General features: G+C 41.7%; 1 protein-coding gene across 1 annotated transcript in view; it reads right to left on the reverse strand.

The window, feature by feature from the left end:
- MTHFD1L (methylenetetrahydrofolate dehydrogenase (NADP+ dependent) 1 like) overlaps window positions 1-24640 on the reverse strand; it is a 188189-nt gene that overhangs the window by 44178 nt on the left and 119371 nt on the right. Inside the window, exons 22-24 of the mRNA XM_038766913.1 lie at window positions 22714-22755; window positions 20838-20938; window positions 19783-19960 (exon numbers count right to left, since the gene is read on the reverse strand). Of these exons, the coding sequence (XP_038622841.1) occupies window positions 19783-19960; window positions 20838-20938; window positions 22714-22755 (321 nt within the window). The remainder of the gene's footprint in view (window positions 1-19782; window positions 19961-20837; window positions 20939-22713; window positions 22756-24640) is intronic.

Raw genomic sequence — 24640 nt, forward strand, 5'->3', positions numbered from 1 at the left:
GGTTCTAATCCTGCCTCCGCCACTTATCAGCTGTGTGACTTTGGGCAAGTCAATAACTTCTCTGTGCCTCAGTTCCCTCATCTGTAAAATGGGGATTAAGACCGGAGCCCCACGTGGGACAACCCGATTACCTCGTATCAACCTCAGTGCTTAAAACAGTGCTTGGCACCTAGTAAGTGCTTAACAAATACCATCAACATCGAGTCAACAGTTGGGGAGGGAAGTGGAAAATAACTGGGAGGTTTCTGATGACAAAGAATGGTTTAAGTGTGGAACAATTTTGAACTACAGTAAGGACTCCAATTGAATTTAAGTCCCCTGAGGATCTGGAAAGCATCAAAGCAAATGGGCTTGACTGAATTTTAGGTCACACAAATTGGTGAAAAAGAAGTTTCAGTATCTCACCCATTTTCTGATAACCCACATGGAATCAGTCATCCAATAGCCTGACTACCACTTTGTGGAGCATATGAAAGTAGAAAAATAAGGGTCACCCTAAGTGTAACAGACCAAATGACTTATTAAATCTTATTCTTCCGCCATAGTTCCAGAACCCCAAAAGGGAAAACACTTCCTATGTAGTACGGTACAGTGGCTAGAGCACGGGCCTGGGAATCGGAAGGGCATGGGTTCTAATCCCAGCTCTGCCGCTTGTCTGCTCTGTGACCTTGGGCAAGTCACATCTCTTCTCCTCAGTTACCTCATCTGTAAAATGGGAATTGAGACTGTGAGCCCCACGTGGAACAGGCAGTGTGTCGACCCAATTTGCTTGTAAAGTATTTAGTACGGTGCCTGGCACATAGCGCTTAAGAAACACGACAGTTATAACTCTTGCTGAGTCTCGTGTTCATGGGGCGCTCAAATGCCTGGCACATAGGAAACGCTTAATAAATACACCCCATCCCCCAAATCAGTATCACCTCCATACTCTTTTCTGGTTTTTGGGGAGAACCGTTTGTTCTCTAGGATCCAGCTCTCAAGAAGGCTTGATGTGAATCATTGTAAGGAGGATTGAAGATGCCGTGGTGGTATCTGAACAGAGTAGCTTGGAGCATGTAGCAGTGTCACCCCACCCCAATTAATTACACATTTCTATCTCCACTGGGGCCTGCAGTAGACAGCAGGGTCTCTACCTGCCTTGAAGGCATCTCCCTAAGCTTCCCTGTTCCCTGGCGATGGTAGCACAAAGCTTTTTCGAGCACACAATCTCCGCTCAATAGACGAAGGCCAACTGACCTCAAAGAGCACACACCCTATCAAATGCCCATGTAAAGTTTTAGATATGGAAAGCCTAGGTGCTTTTGAAGCCATCACGTTCGGCAGCAATGCCAGCCAACATTTTCTCATCTTATGGAGACAAGCAATTTTTGGCAGATGCTCTGTGAAAGACAGGCACAGATGGTCTTGTTAGGAGAGCATCTGAATTTCGCTTATAATATCGCTCTTTGTATTTTCAACAAAAATATTTTCATTTTAAGACATGTTTGTTTGCATAACCAGACTGGGTTGCTTCCAAAATGTTTATTTGAGATGGTTCTTTGAACTCCAAACATTTTTGTGTCTGGTTGACTTCTTCTGTGGCTTTATTTACACTAGAAAACTACTATAAGTCTACTCTGTATTGCCCACATCAATAGCTTGTGGAGAGCAAGTATTGAGAGCTGGCAGAGAGATGGGCAAATTCTACCTCTCTACCATACCATCTGTGCCCAATTAGCCTGTGTTTGAAAGGCTAGTTTTATCATTCATCCTGCATTTCCCATACTTGATCCTATCTACTAGTACCAAAATGGATAAAAAGTACCTGTGGTGTTGCATTCTTGGCAGGTTTCAACAGGTATAACACACAATCTAGGAAAACCTGAGATAATGCTCCATGAATAACCTGGATGCAATTGTTAGCTACAGTGAACTGAATGGAATTCATCAGTTTACACAGATAGTCATCTTGGGCCCCCAAGACCTTAACTGTAATTCGACCATGTCATGCACACTTCTAAGTTTTTTAAAAAACACAGAATGGCCCAGATGGTCTTTGTTGGGGTACTCAAATAAAAAATTACATTAATAATAGGATTTGTCATGGTCTACCACTTATAACACACTTTCTCACAAGCTAAGTGACTTCTGCTGCCATTTTCTCTTAGTTTTGAGAGCAATGTATGCATTCCGGAAATGAAGATGCTCTTCAGTTCATCTTGAAAATTCAAGACTTACAACACAGCAAGCCTAAAACTTTACACTCTCAAGGCAACTCAGCAACACTTCTTGGTAGGAAGCAGTGAGGCCTAGTGGAAAGAGTATTGGCCTGGGAGCCTGGGGACCTGGGTTTTAATCCTGGCTCTGCCACTTGTCTGCGGTATGACCTTGGACAAGTCATTTAACTTCTCTGTGCCTCAGTTTCCTCATTTATAAAACGGGGTCGAAATCCCACTACCTTCTACTTAAGATCGTGACCACCGCGTGGAATAGGTACTGTGTGCGACCTTGATTATCTTGTATCTACCCCAGCATTTAGTGCAACAGGTGGCCCATAGTAGGTGCTTAACAAATACTATTATTACTGTAATTACTATTACTATTAGAAAATGCAAGATTACTGCAAGAAAGTCCATATTTCAAATGGGTTAATACTAATTTTCGGATTTGAACCCAAACGTGTCTTCACTGAGGCACAGGAGTCCTAGGAGAAACTGCAATAGCAACAAAGAGAAGATGAGTAGACACAGTCTTTTTTATGGTATTTGCTAAGCCCTGTGTGTCAAACACTCTTCTAAGCATTGGGGAAGGTACAAGTTAATTAGGTTGGACACAATCCCTATCCCGCAGAGGGGTCACAGTTTAAAAAGGTTTTCTCATTATCACTGGCTCTGGCAATGGCTGCACTCTGCCCCTGCCAACAAGGATGATTCTGCTGTCGTGACTTTTTGTGGTGATGAGGAAGGAAAGACACTAGACATGGAAGGTTTGGGGAGGAGGCAGAGAGGTCAAAGTACTTCAGATGAATTCTTGTGACTGAACAGTTCTGATAAAAGGTAAAGATTGGGTCATTTCATCTATCACAGTGAAAGAGGGTTTAGGTTTTTCTTGAACTCCTGGTAATACCATTTTCATTTTCTAAAAATATCACCAATCAGTTCAATCACTAATCAGCACGAAAAGGACTTTCCCAACCAAGCTCTCATTTCCCTGCTCCCTCTCCCTTTTGCATCACCCTTGCATTTGGATTTGTACACTTCATTCATTTCGCTCTTGGCTCCATAGCACTTATGTACACATCTGTAATTTATTTTAATGCCTGTCTCTTTGTGGACAAGGAACATTTCTACCAGTGAGTAAACATGCGATGGATGGATTAGTCTCCCTTCATAAAGGACAGGCGAGGCCCTGGGACTCATGGATTCTCATCCTGGATCTGCTTGTCTGCTGTGTGGCTTTGTCCAAGTCACTTCACTTCTCTGTGCCTTAGTGACCGCATTTGTAAAATGGGGATTAAGACTGGGAGCACCATGTGGGACAAAGTCTGTGCCCAACCTGATTTGCTCGTATCCTCCCAATTATTATTATTACCAGGTCTGCCATACGGTACTCTCCCAAGCACTTTAGTACAGTGCTCTACACACAGGAAGTGATCAAAAAAGACCACTGATTGATAGATTTCATGAAAAGTCTCACTTCTGACAGAATGTTTTTGGGTGATTAAAAATTGAAACCCAAAATGAAAAAGATTAGAAACATTAAAATGAATCAGTATTCATATTCACTCTCAACTCCTTTATAAACTTTTTTAAACACATGTCATCAGTAAGTGAAATACACAACCAAAGTCAGAAAACAGTCCACTAGCATGAATGCCACACACAGGTGTGTGCTGCAGTCTATTCTGCCCCAGACAGACAAAGTTAGCAAAATGCCAGGTGTCAAGGTTAATTTTACCCAATGAGGACCCAGCACTGAGAGGTGACTGGATGAGGTGCACAGCTGGTATTTTCAGTATTCGCTTATAGCCGGTGCCAGAATGACTTTGAAAATCAACTTGCATGGGCCCTCTGGGACCTGTGCCCAACTCCCCGGCACCCATTTCTGGGCTTGACGATGCACAGCTAAGTTTGTGGCCGGGATTTCAGAAAGTCAAGAGTTCTGATTTTGGCCCTTCTCTGACTTCTCTTGAAGGCTCGTTGGTCCCACTGGATTACAAAGCAGTTAAAGAAATCTTCCATGAGTGGAGACTGAGGAAAATAGGTGATAATTGTGATGAATGAGAACCAAAAGACATCCACCTTTCCTACTCCAGTAAAAGGCTCTAATCAATTGATCATTATGAATGCTTATTGTGTGCAGAGCACTGCACTACGTGCTTGGCAGAGTATAATAAAAGAGTTGTTATGCACGTTCCATTAATCTCTCTGGTGGCCTTGGTTACAACTCTTTGATTTGAGAAAGAGGCAATCACAAAGACTGTGATTCACCCAGAACTCCAAAAACAGGTAGGTGCTAAAAGTTGTTTGTTATAATGCAGAGATTCATTCATGAGCCCACTGTTGGGTAGGGACTGTCTCTATATGTTGCCAACTTGTACTTCCCAAGCGCTTAGTACAGTGCTCTGCACACAGTAAGCGCTCAATAAATATGATTGATGATGATGATGATTCATTCAATCGTATTTATTGAGTGCAGAGCACTGTACTAAGCACTTGGGAAGTACAAATCAGCAACATATATAGAGACGGTCCCTTCCCAACAACAGGCTCACAGTCTAGAAGGGGGAGAAAGACAACAAAACAAAACATATAGACAGGTGTCAAAATCGTCAGAACAAACAGAATTACAGCTATATGCACATCATTAACAAAATAAATAGAATAGCAAATATGTACAAGTAAAATAGAGTAATAAATCTGTACAAATATATGCAAGTGCTGTCGGGAGGGGAAGGATGTAGGGCCGGGGGGGACGGGGAGGAGGAAAGGAAAAAGGGGGCTCAGTCTGGGAAGGCCTCCTGGAGGAGGTGAGCTCTCAGTAGGGCTTTGAAGGGAGGAGGAGAGCTAGTTTGGCAGTTGTGTGGAGGGAGGGCATTCCAGGCCAGGGGAAGGACATGGGCCGGGGGTCGACGGCGGGACAGGAGAGAACGAGGCACAGTGAGGAGGTTAGCGGCAGAGGAGCGGAGGGTGTGGGCTGGGCTGGAGAAGGAGGGAAGGGAGGTGAGGTAGGAGGGGTCGAGGTGATGCAGAGCCTTGAAGCCGAGAGTGAGGAGTTTTTACTTGATTCTTAGGTTGACAGGCAACCACTGGAGATTTTTGAGGAGGGGATGTACCATTAGATTTTGAAAATCATGCACGACCAACTAGGAAACCAAAAAAAATGTGGCCACTTTGCTATACAGTAAAATGTCTACTGCCTTTGTTGCAGTGCATACTTATTTTGTTAATTCACATGCTAGATAACTGCGCAGACCTGCTAGGGGAAGTAACAACAATCACATGCAGAGAATGAACTGTGTGTGTCTATTCTATTCTCCCAAATATTTAGTATAGTGAGGGCTCAAAAAATACCTTTGATTAGAGCAACAACAAAAATGAATCAATCAATGGCATTTATTGAGCACTTACTATGTGCAGAGCACAGTACTAAGTGCTTGGGAGAGTACAATACAACAGAATTAGCAGACACGTTCCCCGTAAAGAGTTTACAGTAAAGAGAAGAACACTGCTGCTTAAGTCCTCTTTCCTATCAATGGAAAATCCTTGGTGCAGACTACACAGCAGTATTTTTAAGGTATGTGAACTATGACATGTAGCTATTCCTATTGTATTGACATTTTTAAACCACTTCACACCACTGAGATATTGTAATTCTTGACTTCTTTTCTAAGTGGAAATCACAAAGCAAATGGCAAATGCACTGAATCCAACAAAGAGATTTTACAAAAACACCCCAAAAAGCTTCCATAGTTCGACTAAGACGCAATCTGCTAACTGTAGTCCGCTTTTTCATGGTTGGGTAAAACAGTTCAGAAGAGTGATTGTATGGGCAATGCAGTACTAACAACATGAAGGTGTCTTAAGACGTTAAAGACTTTCTGTGCAATATGGTAAACCAAATTAGCTTATGATTTCAAATAAGCTTGTATCACCAGTACTTGTTAATATCTGACAATTAAAAAGGATTAAACTTGACTATTTTCTTGTAGAGATTAATGGTCACTTTCATCTACATTTCAGTGGGTTGTAGGAAACCGAGATCCATCCATTCTAGTAACTTGTATTACTGTATGTCCTGGAGCAGTCATTACATCGTTCGCCATCCTTCAAGTAATTTTTTTAGTATGATGTATAGGTACAGTAAAATTAATTTGTCTACGGGAAGGATGTGTCTCTCAATATGAGATGCTTTTATTTCAAGCACATCTGTCTTTCGGTTGCACAGATGACACTATTGACAGCAAGATCCTTTCCAAGCAAGTAAGAGTACCTGAAAAGACTGATGCACCCATTTTTTATAAGAAAGGTTAGATCCCTGTTGCCCTGATGGTTTTGTCCCACACTGGATGTGCCCCTCTTTTCAACTCTGTCTCCTCTCAGACCAATTTTCACAAGATCTTTGGTCTAGAAGCAGAAACGCTCTCCCAGCTTCTCTCTATTGCAGGTGTCTCCTGAAAATTTCCTGCTCTGTTCTGTATTCACCAGGGACCCCATCTGGTTCTTTTTCTTTTCAAATGGTATTTGGTAGGTGCTCTGCCCCCAGTAAATGCTCAATAATGCTACTGAGTGACCAACTGATGGATCTGCTCCAGGAGCAGAATAAATCACCTTAGGTAGGTCCAGGCCTCCCAGGTATAGGCCTAATGGAAAGAACAAAAGACTGGGAGTCAGAGGAGGTGGGTTGTTAATAATAATAATAATAATAGTGGTATTTGTTAAGAGCTTACTATGTGCAAAGCACTGTTCTAAGCTCTGGGGGGGGGATACAAGGTGATCAGGTTGCCTCACTTGGGGCTCACATTCTTAATTCCCATTTTAAAGATGAGGTAACAGGCCCAGAGAAGTTAAGTGGCTTGCCCAAGGTCACACAGCTGACAATTGGCAAAGCCGGCATTTGAACCCATGACCTCTGACTCCCAAGCCCGTGCTCTTTCCACTGAGCCATGCTGCTTTCCCAAACCCAGCTTCCCCTAAACCCAGCTCTGCCAGTTGCCTGCTGTGTGATCTTGGGTAAGTCACTTAAATTCTCAGGGCTCAGTTTCTTCATCTGTACAATGGGGATTCAACACCTGTTCTAGACTGTGGGACAGGGACTGTGTCTGACCTGATTAACTTACATCCCCTCCAGAACTCAGCATGTGGTTTGTCACCGAGTAAGCGCTGAAATACCATAATGATGATAATGACAATAATAATAAAAAATAGAAAGGCTGAGCACTCTCAACAGCCCTGTAGACCTTCAACTTGACAAAGAGCTTGCTATCCATCGCTGCCATACCTTTTTCGGCAGTCTTCTAAAAGCCACAAAGGAATTTTTTTATTATACTGTCAATCAGTCGTATTTATTGAGCGCTTACTGTGTGCAGAGCACTGTACTAAGTGCTTGGAAGAGTACAATGTAACAATAGACACATTCCCTGCCCTCAATTAGTTTACAGTCTAGAGGGGTGGAGATCTGTTTTCTATCTCTATGTATCCATGCAGCATTGCACAGTGCTCTGCCTAGTTAGAATTACATCACTGCTTTAGATTATGCATTGCTGATGAAAATCTTTGATGGAGTGTGAAGCAGCATGGCCTAGTGGAAGGACCGCAGTCCTGGGAGTCAGAGGACCTGGGTTCTAATCCCAGCTCCGCCTCTTGTCTGTTGTGTGACCTTGGGCAAGTCATTTCGCTTTTGCTGTGCCTCTGTTACCCCATCTGTAAAATGGGGATTAAGACTGGGAGCCCCACGGGGGATACGGACGGTGTCCAAGCTGATTAGCTTGTATCTACCTCAGTGTTTAAAAGAGTGTCTGGCACATAGTAAGTGGTTAATAAATACAGTAAAAAAGAAAAAAAAAGGGTAGGATTTCCTAGCTGGTAAATTCATTTAATCACATTTATTGAGCGCTTACTGTGTGCAGAGCACTGTACTAAGCGCTTGGGAATAACAAGTCGGCAACATATAGAGACGGTCTCTTCCCAACAATGGGCTCACAGTCTAGAAGGGAGCGATTTCTAACTTCAGGTAGAAGTTAGAAAGAAGAAGTTAGATAGAAGAAGGGGGAGATGAATAATTTCAGATATCCTAAGGCTGATTTTCAGACCACAAGGCACTGTAATGACTCTGCAGAGTGGTTCCCAGTCATATGCACAACCATTTGCATAGCTTATTCAATCATTTATTGAGCACTTACCGTGTGTAAAGCACTGTACTAAGTGTACTGTACTAAGTATTTGGGAATGTACAATATAACAACAGACACATTCCTTCCCACAATGAACTCACAGTCTAGAGGGGGAGACAGACATTAATAAAATAATTGTTTTTATTCCTGTTGTGTGACATTCATTCATTCAATCGCATTTATTGATTGAGCGCTTACTGTGTGCAGAGCACTGTACTAAGCGCTTGGGAAGTACAAGTTGGCAACATACAGAGACGGTCCCTACCCAACAACGGGCTTACAGTCTAGAAGGGGGAGACAGACAACAAAACATGTGGGCAGGTGTCAAGTCATCAGAATAAATAGAAGTAAAGCCAGGTGCACATCATTAACAAAATAATCGGACAAGGCACAGTGCTCCGCTTACAGCAGGGAGGCCCTCAGAGCAAGACTCCAGCCAAGGGATTATTGCTGATCAACTGAATACATCTATCATTAATATATATGACTGAACATTTTGGAGGGGTTGAAACCAAACCTCAGAAAAGTTGCACTGCTTGCCCAAGGGTAGGTATACAACTAAATCAGACTAAAGAGAGGTGGCCAAACTGCAGCTGGTGAGTTATGGGCGGCTCTTCACTTGCTAGGCGGCTCATATACATAATGCTTTACCATTTATTATCTAGTAACAGGCTGCAGAATTCTGCTGCTCCAGCCCTTGTAATAATAATGATGGCATTTGTTAATAATAATAATAATAATTATGGCATTTGTTAAGCACGTACTATGTGCAAAGCACTGTTCTAAGCGCTGGGGGGGGCATACAAGGTGATCAGGTTGTCCCACGTGGAGCTCACAGTCTTAATCCCCATATTACAGATGAGTAACTGAGGCTCAGAGAAGTTAAGTGACTTGCCCAAGGTCACACAGCAGACATGTGGCAGAACTTGTATCACCCCCACATCCCCTGAGCCATCCTACACTGATCCCACCCCTGCTGTTTCTTGTCTGCCCTCTTGAACACCTGCTTAGTGTTACAGTTCAAGTAAATTTTTTTGATCAGTGACTCAAGGGCCACATTATGTTTTTAGTTTGCAGTTCTTTGGTTCACGAATCTTGGCCCCTCCTGGACAACAGTCATAAACCCTCACTGTTCTGCCTGGGATGCCCCCAGTCTATATTAACCATTTGCCTTTTAAATAAACAAAAAAAGAAGAGTAGAGGGAGGTAAGGGCCCAAAATGCAGTCTTTAAGTATTTACTTTTGGCGTGTAAGGCTTGTGAGGAAATTTTACAATAGTCATCCCTGCAGTATTCCTATTAAACGATCAAGTGTCAAGAGTGAAGTGACAGGAACAAAATTTTAACAAACTCCTTTGAAACAGTCGAAATAAGAGGCAGGGAGGTTTTATAGGGACAAACAAATGTTCGATTATATGAAATGCTCGCATGTTTCTCAGACTATCCGAGAATATCGCAAGTTGACTGACAGTCTTAAAGAATACTGAATTTATGTATGATGAAATGGAGTTATAAAGTGTTGAATGTCAAGCAATATTTATACTGACTGTGGCAAGAGGTGACACTACCAACACACCTTCAGGTGCTGAAGCAGTGCTGTTACGATTCCTAAAACCCCTGATTCCTACAGGTTTGACCTATGCATTTGATCCAAAACAGGCACACCCAGAACTGCCTATGGTGTATGTGCTTCTTTCCATGTAACTCGTCAAATTCAGAAACAATCTCAAGTATCAAATTCCCAAGAATGAGCAACAGGTTAAGCCCCAGGCTTCCAAAGACACCACACATCTCCTTACTACATTTGTGACAACCACTTTTTGCAGAATAATGCCATCTGCCTGACTACTGCAGCAAACTTAAACCACTGAGCAGTTACTCTCCAATTTTTATCTAAAAAGCAATGGTGTGGAATCTACGTGTGTGACCTGTGAGCCCCAACTGAGAGAAACATATGGACGTGCCCATCCATCACCCATTGCGTCCTTTCTGTTTTCTATTCCGTTCATGTTTGCCACTTTTTCAAAGCTGGAGCACTTCTACTCATTTCTCGAATAATATTAATTTTAAGAATGAAACACAATCAGGTGTTCAGAAAGTGGTTTCTGGCCAGTAAGTCATTATCCTTACGTTATAAAAATAGGTACTGAGTGCCCAGGAATGTACTGGACCCTGCAGAGACACCAGAATATTCCACAGTTTTAGCTCCTGCCCTTAGGAGTTTTTAATTCTAGTTAACATGACAAATACACGTCTCTTCAATCAATCAATTGTATTTATTGAGCGCTTACTATGTGCAGAGCACTGTACTAAGCGCTTGGGAAGTACAAATTGGCAACACATAGAGACAGTCCCTACCCAACAGTGGGCTCACAGTCTAAAAGGGGGAGACAGTCTCTTCCATTAGACTGTAAACTCCTTGGGGGCAGGGACCTTTATTTCTCTTCTGTTGCACCCTCCAAGGGCTTAGTAAAGTGTTCTGCCCCAAACAGGCACTCAACAAATGCTTCTACTGACAAAGATATTGACAGGGAAAACACCCATTATTTCCCCATGGTTGGCAATGGGATAGGGGAGATTAGGGGACAGGGAAGGACAGTTGGATCTAAAATCTTAAAAAGTTGTTTTTGTTTTTTTTTAAAGCCCTCGGAATTGTGAGTAGAAATGAGTAAACGTGGCAATTAGGGAGTTAAAGGGAAAATCATCCAGGCCTGAGGGGGTAAGGAAAGGATAGTTTTACAAAAATTTACAAAGCAGTAGGAAAGATTTTGAATAGGGGATTGGGGGTCTGGGGAGGAGGAGAAGTGAGTCCGAATTCAACAAAGGAAAAGAGGATAGAGATTCAGTTGTCATCTGCTGTAAGTGTGGAGGATGATAATCAAAACCATGAGCATAATATTGTGTCTCCAAAAGAAAGGAAGGCAGAACTCTAAGAGCAGACCCCAAAGGGTTTTTGAGACTGATGAACTCTGCATCTGTTTGAAAACAGAGGGAAGGGAACCAGGCGGGGATTCTCCCTCTGGAGTGATGAATATTGGTAGTAAAGTGGTTAATTATTGGAACTGAAACTTTCTGTTGCCTATTTCAAAATAACCCCCTTAATGCATAGTTTTTTCATTACGAAGTTTTGGCTCTGGATGATCCAAGTTTCAAATACTGATCACTACTTGGCATCTGATCAATTCTGGATAATTAAACGTGTTCCCACCCCCCCCTCCACCCCCCAAAAAAAACAACACATGGGAACCTAAAGTTCAATAGTTCATGGATCAACATCTCTGCCTGTGGCCTGAGACTTAGATTTAATAGATTTATTTTGATCCCCCTTCATTCAACCCCAGCTGTGTTCAAGAGAATAGCTTCATACAAAGCGCAGGAAAGACATTTTAATAAAAACAAACTCAATACTGCCATGCTGTCAAGGTTACACCTCACCATATTTCTAGAGTCAGAGGGAGAATACAAAGATAATTTACAACCAAGTAGTTCTTGATTCAGCAAAAATATTCAAATCCTGTTTCTTGAGAGGACTGTTGGCACTACCTATTAATACACAGAGAACAGACTTGGCTGGCACTTAAATTTGCTGGTAATTGGGAATACCAAGTGAAGATGAAAAACTGGAAAGAATTTCAACTTGAAGGCCATCCCCCTGATTCAAGGGAAAAGCACCGCTAATGACCACAATATCACAATATAACAAAGAGACAGCAGAATGCTTGCATAATAATAATAACAATAATAATAATTACATTTATTAAGCGCTTACTATGTGCAAAGCACTGTTCTAAGCGTTGGGGAGGTTACAAGGTGATCAGGTTGTCCCACAGGGGGCTCACAGTCTTAATCACCATTTTTACAGATGAGGTAACTGAGGCACAGAGAAGTTAAGTAACTTGCCCAAAGCCACACAGCTGACAATTGGCGGAGCCTGGATTTGAACCCATGACCTCTGATTCCAAAGTCCTTGCTCTTTCCACTGAGCCACACTGCTTCTCTATTCAACACTATCCTGTTTGTGGAGAAAGCTCTTTAGCAATCACACTTTCCCACTTCAGCTAAGGGTTGGGAACAAATTAGGGATATATATATATATTTCCCTCTAATAAGGGCCTGAAACTTTTTGTGCAGCCAAACAAATTATATACACATGAGATGAACTTTAAAGAAACACTTCATTTTTTAAAAAATGGCATTTGTTTAGTGCTTACAATGTGCAGGGCACTTGGGTAGATAAAAGACAATCAAGTCAGACACAGTCCATGTCCCACAAGGAGTTCAGTCTTTTTTTAGACTGTGAGCCCACTGTTGGGTAGGGACTGTCTCTATGTGTTGCCAACTTGTACTTCCCAAGCGCTTAGTACAGTGCTCTGCACACAGTAAGCGCTCAATAAATACGATTGATTGATCCCCATTGTACAAATGAGGTAACTGAGGCACAGAGAAGTTAAGTGACTTGCCCAAGGTCACACAGCAGACAGCTGACCAAGCTGGGAGGATTTCCCTTCTTGAAACTGGAGTTTCCTAGTGCAATCTGATGTCATGCAAATTTATTTTTTGCCTAATTCTTGAGTATCCAAAAAAAGGAAGAGAGGGGGGTCTCTTCATGGTTCTTATGGTTTTCCTAATTGGAAGAGTAGATGGTTGACCCTTGCTCTTTTTTGTATGGTATTTGTTAAGTGCGTACTACTATCCTAGGTTCTGGGAGATACAAGCTAACCAGGTTGGACACAGTCTATGTCCCGCAGAGTGCTTCCAGTTTTAATTCCCATGTTTCAGATGAGGTAACTGAGGCATAGAGAAGTGAAGTGACTTGCCCATGGTCACATAGCAGCAGACAATTAGCAGAGCCAGGGTTAGAACCCAGATCATTCTGACTCTATACTCTATCCACAAAGCCACACTGCTCTTGGCAGTAGAGCAGCAATATGGAATTTGGAGAAAGCTGGCACCTCTCCTGAGTTACCCAATTATGTGATATTGTATCAGTCCACAATTCCCAGCCTTCTCCCTTTACCTCCCCTTCCTTTTCAAGAAAGAGCAGCAATAAGGAGCCAAGCTGTCCAAGAAATGAAAATCTGCTCCTTCTCTAAACCCACACAGGGCTCCAGAAGGTATACATGGGGAATAAGGAGCAGGTGTTGGTGAACTAGGCAGGATTTAGGTACTATTTGAATGGAATTTTTTAAAATGATATTTGTTAAATGTTTACTATGTGCCAGATACAAGATAATCACGGTGGGCCCAGTCTGTGTTCTACCTGGGGTTCACAGATTTAATCCCCAGGTTGGAAGCAGAGTGGATCAGTGGAAAGAGCATGATTTAGGAGTCAGAGGTCATGGGTTCAAATCCCTTCACCACCACTTGTCAGCTGTGTGACTTTGTGCAAGTCACTTCACTTCTCTGGGCCTCAGTTACCTCATCTGTAAAATGGGGATTAAGACTGTGAGCCCCACGTGGGACAACCCGATCACCTTGTATCCTCCCCAGTGATTAGAGCAGTGCTTTGCACACTTAACAAATGCCATTATTATTATTATAGATGAAGTAACTGAGGCACAGATTTAAGTGACTTGCCCAAGGTCACACAGCAAACAAGTGGTGGTTCTGGGATTAGAACCTAGATCTTCAGAGTATTTCCTTAGAGAAAGTCCTAAGAGTATACTGTTTGTAAATTTTGCTTTATTGTTTTCCCTTCACATTGACACTTTCTCCTTGTTCTGGTTTTAAAACGTTTGAGTATGAACGAGTACCTTCATTTTAGCAGTTTCATGCAAAATTAACATGTTTTTTCAGAGCTGATGCTAGCAAATAATTTTGTGCTAATGTAACTGGCAAATATAAAGATGTGTGTGAAGTTACAAAACTATTTCTGTTGATACAACTATAAAGGAAGTGGAATTAAAATGCCTATCAAAACAGTTTTGGAAAGATGGAATAAAACCTGTATTTATGGAAAAGATTCATATAATGTTAGTATTTACAATAGGGAAGCTTGGGAATACCTATGTTTAAAAGGAGCTTAATGAAGGGTACTGGGATTTTAAAATTTTTATCTGGTTTAACCATATTCCTAATTCCATAATTCATTGTTTTGAACCAAAATAAAAATAAAGTGTGATTAAGAAAAAAATTTGTTCATTTTGGCAATGAAAAATTTAAGAAAACTTTAAGTCAATTTATGACTCAATTTTAGCATGCCAAGTAAATTAGGATTGATTTTCTACATTTATGTGATTATCACTACCGTCATTGATATATATATCAACATATAGTTTTTGAGTGGGATTCCCTGAAGATTTGACCATGCCAAAAGTGCAATGTAGAAGTAGTCAGAATTTCTGGGCTCCCTTCTAGATTATATATGATCTGGGGTGACTTTAGTCTCCCACTTTTCAAGGACCCCACAATAATGAATTGTATATTCTCCATGGAGAGGAGACTGGAGGAAATACACCCTCTTTCATTAAAATGCCAGAAGAGAAAAAAAATGGGTTCATCCCAAGGTTACTGTAGTTTTGAGACTGCATAATCAGACTCCATTTCTGCAGCTATTAACCTTGTTTTCACATGTGATGATTGCCTTGAAAGGAGCCAGAATGCACTTTATGAAGGCCACTGGCTCACTGCAGTATCTGTAACCACAAAGCCTGTTTAACTATTTAAAGTGAGCGGGGTGTAGTAAAATTGAAGATTTCCTGGAACTTTGACTGGGGTGTGTGTGAAGTTGCTCCTTTCTCCTTCTTGTTTATAACCATGCCGAGTGCATCACAAGCTATGTCAAACAAAGGGAGAACGCTGATGTTACTGTTCCAGCTAAAAGGAGGGTGTGTACAGTTAAAAAAATGTGTACGTTTGTGTAGTTCCTGAAGGAGGTAACCTCCTTAATAGCTTTTCTTAATTCATGTTTGTTATCTTTGTTTCCTCATCATCTGCATGTGTGACACAGATAATCTAAATGGTAGAAGTTGTGGGGCGACAGGAAGAGGTGAGGGAAAACTACCTCTCCCATGGCTATGAGCCCACCCCTAACAGTGGATTTTTCTCTTGGACTAATGCGTCCAGGCCCTTGCATAAAATTTGGTTTTGGATGAGATACAAGAATTCAGTCCAGTAAAACAGAACTTTTAGCCAATAATTTTTTTCTTCCTCACTCCCTGTTAGAAAAGTTAAAATAGAAAAAAAAAAGATAAATGAAATACTCAGACAACTATGTAGTACTGGGGAGGGAAGGAAGGGGCAGTTGTAGATCACTGTCAACTTCTAACTTCTTTAGATGACACGAAGAATTCCAAGGATCAGAAATAATAAAATTAAGGAGCCATGAGGGAAGTTCACAACACAATGTTTCTACACAGACAAGGAAAACCTAGAGGTGATCAGTTCCATTAAAACTTAGTACAGTGTTAAGCGCTTAGTACAGTGCTCTGCACACAGTAAGCGCTCAATAAATACGATTGATTGATTGATTAAAATACGCCCCCCTCCCCCCCACCACTCTGGCTTTATAAGTAGAATGATATCTGCAAGTAAAAACGAGTTCAAAGCTTAAGTGATGGGCTACTCTAGGAAGGAGAATGAATGTGGGATTGATACTTACACAAGCACTTCATCATCAGCAAGAAAGCAGATGCACTGCTCCCATTTACACATTCTTTTCATGGTATTTGTTAATCACTTACTATGTGTCAGGCACTGTACCTCGAACTAGGGTAGGTACAAGCTAGTCAGGTTGGACACAGACCATGTCCCACATAGGGTTTACAGATTTGATCCCTATTTTAAAGAAAAGGTCGTTGAGGCACAGAAATTAAGTGACTTGTCCAAGGTCACACAGCAGACAAGTGGAAGAGCTGAGATTACAACCCAGGTCCTTCTGACTCCCATGCCCTATCCACTAGACCACCCTGCTTATCATATGGAAGCCTGTTTCACATTGTTCCATATTCTTGTCAAAGTCAAAGTTATTTTTTAAAGCATTAGCCTAATATACTCTTCTGCCAAAACAAAAAATGGCTGTGCTATAGGAATGACGAGGTTATTGTTTGGCTTAGATTTTGTGAAATAGAGCAGCACTGAGGATGCAGCAATGTGGTGAGGAGGACCACGGAGGCCAACGGAGGGCTTCAATAGGGTTTAATAAGCTGCGCAAGATATATGGGAAACTGTATTACTTTCCTATCAGTAGATGGGGAAAAGGAAAGCATAGACCAGGTAAAGTAATTTTGAGAGTTTCAAATACAGTCAGTGATGGAGCTACAGAAAAAATAGGTTTGACAGCAGCCCAATGCTCTGTTCACGGGCCTCAAGCCAGACTTCAGGATAACCCCAACATTTTTTACCAGTTAACACTGAGAAAGTCCTAATGAAGTAAAGACTTTGTTCTCAAACACTTAAGAACCACTGGCATGAAATACAGCAATAAGTAGAACCTATTGGTGACTGGGTCACTAAAATAGAAACCATATACTTCCTATTCAGGAAATCGATTAGCAATTGTTTCTCCTTATTCATTATTTTCCTCAAATGGCGGCTTAAGAACATTAATTTAAACATAAATAGGGCACTACAACACTAAGGATGAAATACAAGAGTCACCAAATTGCAATATGCTACATTTATAGCCCAAGAAATCCTAAGGGATTCATATCGCAAATTTTTCATTTTGTTAAAAAATAGCATCCCCCTACCAATATTGCATGCAGGTACAGTACCGTAAAACATTATTCAATTTCAAGAAAATTCAATTGGGAAACAAGACAGAATACCAACTGTATTGTACATTTCATAAGCAAATGTCTCGCTTTTAATCCTGGGCCACTATGCTTATAACACTCAGCCCATAAAAATGCTGCATGGCGGGAGTAGGATGCAGAAATCCTACAGCTGTGATGGTCACGGTGAGCCAGCTGTAAGAAGAGAAGCAGGTTGTCCTTGGCGTAGCCACCCAGACAACTGGAGTGTAAAGTGATTGTTAGCACAAAGGCCCGCAATGAGAGGAGAGGGAGGAGGTAAGTCATCAGTGACGGAGGAGGTAAGTCGTGTGGGAGCATTGTCTCACACAACGAAGGCTATCCTCCTCCATACGGCACCCCAGTGAGGGCACTCCACCATCTAATTGAGGGCTTTGGAGTCAAGAGGTCATGGGTTCAAATCCCGGCTCCGCCACTTGTCAGCTGTGTGACTTTGGGCAAGTCACTTAACTTCTCTGGGTCTCAGTTACCTTATCTGTAAAATGGGGATTAAGACTGTGAGCCCCCCCCCCCGTGGGACAAGCTGATCACCTTGTAACCTCCCCAGTGCTTAGAACAGTGCTTTGCACATAGTAAGCGCTTAATAAATGCCATTATTATTATTATTATCTAATGCATGCCTAGTGGAAAGGGCATGGGCCTGGAAGTTGGAGGATGACTGGCCCTGGGAAGGTCACCCATGAAGGATCCCATGACCTTCTGACTCCCAAGTCAGACTTTTAGACTGTGAGCCCACTGTTGGGTAGGGACTGTCTCTATGTGTTGCCAATTTGTACTTCCCAAGCGCTTAGTACAGTGCTATGCACATAGTAAGCGCTCAATAAATACGATTGATGATGACGAAGTCCACACTCTATCCACTAGGCCATGCTGCTTCTTCATCACTGGGATTACCTGAACACCCATCAATCAATCAGTCATATTTATTGAGTGCTTACTATGTGCAGAACACTGTATTAAGTGTTCGGGAATTAACAGAAACTTTCCCTGCCCATAATGAGCTTTCAGTATAGAGGGTAAGACAGGCTTTATGTGTAGAACACTAAACTAGAGGCTTGGGAACATCCAGAAAGAGTTCCTGCCACCACCAAAACTGAATGTGGCTCAAGCCTGCCAGTTTTTCTTTCTTTACTCTTACAAGTCCCTCTTCCACTGCTACTTCTCCTTTTTCTTCATCCCAACTTCCACTAGGATAGGGATCACTGAGGATCAGATGGCAGTAGCAGGAGGAAGGGAGACTGGTGCAAGTGAGAAGCAGTGTCAGAAAGATGGATGGAACATGGGAATTACAAAAGGAGGTGGCAACAGCTTGAAAAAAATGAAATGATTACAGATTAAGCAAACAAATGGCCTCAATTTTTTCTTAATGGAGAACAGAGTTGCGATTGTGGTGGGACAAGGAGGAAAAAGAGTAACGGTGATAATAATAACTGTGGTACTTGTTAAGCACTTACTATGTGCCAAACACTGTCCTAAGTGCTGGGATAGATAAAAGATAATCAGTTTGGACACAGTCCTTGTCCCACATGGGGCTCACAGTCTAAGTAGGAGGGAGGGCAAGTATTGAATCCCCATGCACTGATGAGGAAACTGAGGCACAGATTATTTAAGTAACTTGCCTAAGGTTGTAAAGCAGGCAAAGGGCTGAGCTAGGATTGGAACATAAGTTGCTGATTCCCATGCCCATACTCCTTCCGCTACGCCCCACTGCTTCTCAACAACAATCAAAGGCCCTAAGTGAGGATGATATTACTAAGCAGTATTACATAAAGGTATGTTTTAAACAATGCACACTTTCACAACTGAAAAAAACAAACCTCAAGAAAAAGCACACAAAAGAGTCCTAAAATAAAGGAGTAGCCTCTATTAGCACTAGCGTTAAAATAAAACAAAAAAGCAATCAAAGCAAATGGTCTGGAGGAATTCAAAGGCAAACTTTAGCGGTAAACTGTCAAGGTACTATGGAAACACTTCAAAATGCCTTAAAACATGTTTTAGTAAAATAGTAGCCAAGGGATATACATGGAATGCTGAGAGAGTAGAAACCCATTAGATAGATATATTTGGGCAATCTGGTCAAAGGAAGGGCAACCAATAATAAGGACATTTTGAAACGGAGATTTTTAAATGGCATGATCAGGAGACTACTGAATGTTTTTTTTCAGGAAACTTACTTATGCTTCACAATTCGAACCTGAATTACACAAACCTCTAAAAAACACAATGAAGACAAAGAAGGCAGAGAAGTAATAATAATAATGATGGCATCTGTTAAGCGCTTACTATGTGCAAAGCACTGTTCTAAGCGCTGGGAGGATACAAGGTGATTAGGTTGTCCCACGTGGGGCTCACAGTCTTAATCCCCATTTCCCAGTGAAGTAACTCAGGTTCAGAAGTTAAGTGACTTGCCAAAGGTCACACAGCAGACAGGTAGGTGGCGGAGCCGGGATTAGAACCCATGACCTCCGACTCCCAAGCCCATGCTCTTCCCACTGAGCCACGCTGCTTCTCATAAGATAAGTTCACTTAATGGCCTCATTAGGTTAAGAGAAAACGTATTCCTAAGCAGTACTGGAAAGCAGTGCGAATCCGGGAATTTCTTTAACCAGCAATTAGGGCTAACTATTTAGGGAAGCTTTTTTCTTCTTTGTTACCTTACCTCCAAATCATACAGGAATCTGAAGCGGTTATTCTTATTGGCGGCTTCTCTCACAGCGTGAGCCAAGTTCACTGCCCCTTTACCTCCCATTGACCAGTGATGGCAGGGCACTGCATCGGAAGCTCCAAACCGTTTTGCAAGCTCACACACCAAATCAATCTCAGCACGTGTGTCGGTCCTGGGAACAAAGATATTTCATAACTTTAAAGTTTTCCTAATTTCCCACTTGGCACTGGTGTTTATGAACTTTTTAAATGGTATTTGTTATTAATAATAATAATGGTATTTGTTAAGCACTTACTATGTGCAAAGCACTGTTCTAAGAGCTGGAGAGGATACAAGGTGATCAGGTTGTCCCACGTGGGGCTCACAGTCTTAATCCCCATTTCACAGATGAGGTAACTGAAAGCACAGAGAAGTTAAGTGACTTGCCCAAAGTCTGTGTGACTTTGGACAAGTCACTTAATTTCTCTGTGCTTCACACTGACTATGTTCCAGGTACTGTTCTAAGCACAGGGGTGGTTACAAGCTAGTCAGGTTGGATACAGTGTCTGTCCCACATGAGGCTCACAGTCTTAATCCCCATTTTACAAATGAGGAAACTGCGGCACAGAGAAGTTGCGACTTGCCCAAGGTCAGGCAGCAGACAAGTGGCAGAGCCGAAATTAGAACCCAGGACCTTCTGACATCCAGGCCCATACTCTGTCCGCTAGCTCATGCTGCTTCGTGTGAATTTTCACAACAATCACTAACTTGCCTTGCAGAAATGTAACTTTTTTACATTGGTTGGAGTTAAAAAAAAAAAAAAACCACTGAAAATGTAACCACATCAACCCACGTTTGAACTTCAGTTAATCCAATTATCACACTTACTGGAAATATAACCATCAACTGTTATCACATATTTCAAGATTAAAATGTGTTCTACCAACAGATTTTATCAAGAAGGTGACCTTCTGACCACACAGAACCTTGCAAGGAGAGAAACAAAGGCTCTTCTGTTGCCTAAGGTAACTAAGCAATATCTTTAGGTTAAAACCTGGGACATAACTTACTTGAAGGCATTTAGGGCAACCACAACTGGAACTCCAAACAGCTGAGCAATCTGAATTTGCTTCTGTAGATTACAGCAACCATCAGCTACCAGCTGTAGATTCTGTGAAAAACAACAGCATATGATCCATCGATTCTCATCTATCCAAACAAATCTAGAAATGCAGTCAAGCAAAGCAGCATTGATTTTTGCTTGGTTGCCTTTTCATTTTTTTAAAAAGGAAGACAGTACAACAGTGCCTGATACTAATATCACTTTCAAAAACAGAAGCCTTTTGTAAAAATCCTTAAAGTAATTTTTCAGCCCACTACTTTTGGGGATTAGCTTTCCATCACCTTGCCCCCTCCTACCTCACCTCCCTTCTCTCCTTCTACAGCCCAGCCCGCACACTCCGCTCCTCTGCCGCTACCCTCCTCACTGTGCCTCGTTCTCACCTGTCATCATCAATCGTATTTATTGAGCACTTACTATGTGCAGAGCACTGTACTAAGCGCTTGGGAAGTACAAACTGTCCCACGGTTGACCCCTGGCCAACGTCCTACCTCTGGCCTGGAATGCCCTCCCTCCTCACCCCCGCTAAACTAGCTCTCTTCCCCCTTTCAAAGCCCTACTGAGAGCTCACCTCCACCAGGAGGCCTTCCCACACTGATACCCCTCTTCCTTAGCTCCTCCTGCCCATCGCCCCCACTCCCTCCCACCGCTCTACCCCCTTCCCCACCCAGCACTTGTGCATATTTGTACATATTTATTACTCTATTTATTTTATTAATGATGTGCATATATCTATAATTCTATTTATCTATTTTGATGCTATTGATGCCTGTCTACTTGTTTGTTTTGTTGTCTGTCTCTCCCTTCTTGACTGTGAGCCCGTTGTTGGTTAGGAATTGTCTCTATCTGTTGCCAAATTGTTCTTTCCAAGCGCTTAGTACAGTGCTCTGCACACAATAAGCGCTTAATAAATAAGACTGAATGAATAAATAAAACATAATTCACAGGCCAAAAGTGCTCATGGGTTTTTTGGCTTAAGGTATCAATGACTGGTGACTTTCTATTGTGTTACAAGCTAAAGTTAATGTTTATATGTTTTAATGTTTAAAGTAATGTTATTTTGTTAATGATGTGCATTTAGCTTTAAGTCTATTTATTCTGACGACTTGACACCTGTCCACATGTTTTGTTTTGTTGTTTGTCTCCCCCTTCTAGACTGTGAGCCCGTTGTTGGGTAGGGACCATCTCTATATGTCGCCAACTTGTACTTCCCAAGCGCTTAGTACAGTGCTCTGCACACAGTAAGCGCTCAATAAATACAACTGAATGAATGAATGAATTTACCAGTTGCATCCCTGCTAATATCCCTGGTTCCACCTAAAGGAATAAAATGAAAACATAATAGAATATATCATTTTGCAAATGAGCTGCATGTGAACTTAAGATTTTATTTGAGTGAATGTGGACAAGTTTGTGTCTACTTAAAAGGTCCCTCTTTTAAAATATCTTTCTTTTTGTCCTTTTTCAATCAGCATCAAGTAGTGTTCACCTGCCCTCCAGCATCATTCATCTTTAAATCTAACAGTTCAATGCTCTATTTTATCTCCATATCTTAATGGTGAACAAAGTGAGAGAGCAGCAGAGACCACCACAGCAGCCAGATCAGGCCAGCAAGTGCCAAACAGGAGATGCACTCTTTTTTTTAGTGGAGGATTGGTAAAGTCTGGGAAATAAAGAAGTAGTTTTGAAAACTAATGGTCACTGCATATGGGGAAACAGCACAGTAGTAAGGACGTAATTCCAGAAACCCACAATGTGCAAGATACCACATGCTCCAGTATCTCCCCACAAGCTGATATAAAAATTCAGCAAGGTTTGTACATTACCTCCTCTGTGTATTCTTTCTTAAGCGGGACACCAGCAGTGACCTGAAATTGTAAGAAAGAAAATTAACTACATAAGTCAATCAATCAATCGTATTTATTGAGCGCTTACTGTGTGCAGAGCACTGTACTAAGCGCTAAAAATGCTCTTACCAATTCACAGTGCCTAAGAGAACTGTGTAAAGACCAACATTGGTTTGAGAAAGTTTTTTTTATGCTTTTCTACAAGGGTCAGTATGTTGGCCTTCCATCCGCCATTCTCTTAGGTGCTGGGGTGTTGGAGACCAAACCTTTAGACATCTGCATTCCTGGAATCTGGGTCAACTTTTGGTACATTTGGAGTTGTCACACCAAAGCAGATCTGTGGTGTGGGGACGGATCAGAGCAGATCCAGAGTCTCAGGTCCAGGCTGGCCATCTTCAGCTAAAGTTTAGTCATTTCCAGACCTTCTACAAGGAGGAGCCATTCATTGTACCAGTGCCTCCCTAACTGAAGAGTTCTGCATGGGTTTAAATTTCATAGTCCACTCCTGGCCCAATTGACCCTAAAAATTAAGGAACCATGTCCTCCTGCAGAATTCTGCAGGAGTTTCCGATTCTGGTCTGATGCACACTATTTCAAGAGGTCTGCATGGGTTTAAATTTCACAGTCCACTCCTAGCCTGGTGAACTCTTAAAAAGTTTGGGATCTGGCCCTTCTTTTAAAATAGCCTGAGAGAGGTCCAACAAATTTAAGATGGTTGCAATCCTTTTAACTTTTCATTAGGCAGAAGCTGCCTATTACAGTCTGAATGCCACCCCCAAAATCTGCCTTATTTTAGACAAGAAGCGCCTGTTTTCTTTAAGGTAATTTGGGGCAGATTACTGGAAGCCTTATTAAAGGTCAACAAGTACAATGCACTCTGGGGTAGGTAGTCTCAGATGAACTGAAATTATGGTATGGAACCGTGTGTTTTACACTGCATGGCAAGTCACGTTTCTGGGGTTTTTTTTGTTTTGTTTTTTAAAGAAACCAGTTTTCAGCCAAGAGAAATTTGAATTCCATTATAGAAGAGAAGAGTTAGGAATACAATCCGAGCCTAACTGCAGCTGGGTTTTTACTGGACTGGGATTAAGGGCTGGAAGGATTCGGGAACTGCAGGATGATTAGCGCCTAGACTATGAGAGCTGAGGGGCGATAGAATCCGTAGAGACACGTCCTTCCATGAAAGGGAAGAGAATGGTGTGAGAAACAATAGAATTAACCTTAACTCTACCAAAACTTGAAATTTTGCCCATCTTGACATTTAGGTAACCTTGTAGTTAAACCTGCTGTAGATCACAAAACTGGCCAGAACATCTTATTCAAAGATATCAGTATTTCAGTGAAAACCTGAGGCACATAAAAAGTAACATTCCATGTGGCCTAATAGGCCCAGTACTTTTAAACAAGTATTAATGATGAGGATTGTATTTAAATCGATGTGAGCTCAGGCTCACCCTCCGAAAAATGGGGGCAGAAATAAATAGGTTTAATATGGTTAAGAGAAGAACAGGACTCAAGGGAGACAGTCCCAAATGTAGTTGAAATTACAGTGCACCAGAACCTGAATAAGAGTGAACAATGTAGAGATAATAAAGCATAGTACTTAGAGGTACAGCCTGGGATACATCATCTGCAATACCTAGTGGAGCCAGAGACCTGATCAGAGTTGTAATAAAGACACATTCCTGGAGTGGGTTTCCATAATTTAAGTGGGATAAAACGGATTTAGAAAGAAGTCAGAAGAGTTATGTCAAGGACATAAAGATTGGTAAAAAGGATATAAAAGGAAAAGTTAAAAATCTAAGATTATATGTGGAGGATTATTACACAGCAGTGTGACCAACTGTTCTCTTTGTGGAGAACAGAATGAGTGGAAATGGGCATGGCCTAGTGAACAGGGCAGGGG

Source organism: Tachyglossus aculeatus, chromosome 2 (assembly GCF_015852505.1).
Source record: "Tachyglossus aculeatus isolate mTacAcu1 chromosome 2, mTacAcu1.pri, whole genome shotgun sequence".
In the NCBI taxonomy this organism is placed as follows: Eukaryota; Metazoa; Chordata; class Mammalia; order Monotremata; family Tachyglossidae; genus Tachyglossus; species Tachyglossus aculeatus.